The 2,051-nt window shown below is 35.6% G+C and overlaps 1 protein-coding gene across 1 annotated transcript; it reads left to right on the top strand.

Annotated features, from left to right (window-relative positions):
- Nucleotides 1-59: 59 nt before the first annotated feature.
- Nucleotides 60-1,109, top strand: LOC108626569 (DBH-like monooxygenase protein 1; the record flags this gene model as incomplete). The annotated part of the gene is made up of 2 exons (XM_018027306.2): nt 60-187; nt 927-1,109. Coding segments are annotated over exons 1-2 (291 nt in total), but the record flags the coding sequence as incomplete, so codon positions are not given.
- Between the last annotated feature and the right edge of the window lie 942 nt (nt 1,110-2,051).

Below are 2,051 nucleotides of genomic sequence, written 5' to 3' on the forward strand. Positions count from 1 at the left end.
ATAATTAATATTGATATAATGTGAGGACTTTGAGTCCTGAATATCTCGGTATAGTTAACTGAAGAAGTTATGTTTAACCATGGGTCTTTGGATTACTTTGCAGGTTCGGTTAACCAAGGGACAAGACACGTTCTGGTGCCACGTTCTAAAGATGCCAAACATTGATCACAAACACCACGTCGTGAAGGTGAGCTAGCTTGCATGTACCAAGAGTAACCTACTTACTTCGTACCTTACGCATCTAAACTTGATTAAGCCCTCTAGGAATAGATTCCCAAGACGCAGGCATCTCAGTTTCCACAGAACTCATGTTTCACGAGTGTCACATTTACATCTGCTCCTTGACTAAAAATTTATATATAAGAACATAATTATATAATTATAAAAAATTGTTTTTTTATCACGTGCCACTGAGTCTACAATTTTTTAATGAATCAGAATGTAATTATAATATAATATAAATCCGATTACCTTGCATTTTCTTAACGAACGAGGACAGGCTGTTCTATTCGAAAATCTATCGTTCATTGGGATAAGCCTCGTCAATAGGCGAACACGTGGTTGAAATTCTTCGCACCTCTCGTCGATCGCAGCTTCAAAGACGGTCGTCGGCGCGTTAAAAGGATCTCTGATTTATCAAAAGACAGCCAGCTTTAGCGCATGCCATGAATTAACGATTCTTACCAGTCACCCTGTACACTCCACTTCACAAGTCCAATTCACTATACCTAATATCATTAAAATCTCATTTTAAATCATTTAATAATAATTATATAAAAAATTCTGCAAAAATTATTTCAAAAAACATAATTTTTTAAATTGACATATCAGAATTTTCATTTTGCTTCAAAATTCACTTGTAATAATTTTGAGTGTGGGTGTAAATGTCTCGCATGTAACACGTGTTGGCCGGTTTGATTTTTCAGTACGAGCCGGTAATACAGCCCGGAAGTCAGGATTACCTGCATCACATGACTCTGTTCGAGTGTCGCGGGGATCAGGCGCAATTGGAATCCGCGGCGAAGACGTCCGGCCGAGTCTGTTATCAGCCGAATCAGCCGTCTCTTCCGTGCAACACAATCGCAGCTATCTGGGGCCTCGGCTCAGAGGTACGTCCTACGTGACACATTTAAATGGAAATGAAGAATATTAAATAAACTTTGCCACCGTGCGGGCAGGAAATTCATTCCCTAGTCAAGCGGAAAATTCAATTCACTGTTCAACCGAGAGATTTAATTAAATTCAATAAGAAACACTGTTATAATATCATTTGCACTGGGAAATTGTTTATTAAACGTACTCCGTGTCCATCGGACTCGTTTTAAAACAAATTCTCATAATTAATTAAATACGTTACGAAAATATTTAAACTGCAACGTTTTAATTTATTTATATTTACATTAAAAAAAAAACTTACAAAAATTGCAACGTTGCTATTTTATTATTAAGCTATAGTAATTATTATTAAGCTATGGTAAATAAAAAAATTGCAACAGTACGTGTGATAAATCGTCGTGGTTATTTGCGTTCGTACGATCAATCTCATCTCCAGGTATTCATATTCCTCGTGAAGAAACGAGTTTGTGGGACCCACATTGGTATGCATTACGCGGTGCCTAAAATTACCGCAGCACCCTCGATCCCTTTCGCTTGTCCCACAATCACTTCAGATTAACATTCACTGGACACTGATTTACCCACACGTAATTACCCAGCCCGGTTCAAATCTCGATATCATCTCAAATCTGATTTATCCCTAGGCTTACTCCATTTTAAACAATACACAGAGTTTCCAACAAAAACAAAAACAACAAAAACAAAAACAACATAAACAAAAACAACACAAACAAAAACAACAAAAACAAAAACAACAAGAACAACACAAACAAAAACAACAAAAACAAAAACAACAGAAACAACACAAACAAAAACAACAAAAACAAAAACAAAAACAACATAAACAAAAACAAAAACAAAAACAAAAACAACAAAAACAACACAAACAGCAACAGCAATAATAATAATAGTAATGATAAATATTTCTGATTGAC

The sequence above is a fragment of the Ceratina calcarata genome, unplaced genomic scaffold, assembly GCF_001652005.2.
Source record: "Ceratina calcarata isolate Rehan_Ccalc_2016 unplaced genomic scaffold, ASM165200v1 scaffold4190, whole genome shotgun sequence".
Classification (NCBI taxonomy): Eukaryota; Metazoa; Arthropoda; class Insecta; order Hymenoptera; family Apidae; genus Ceratina; species Ceratina calcarata.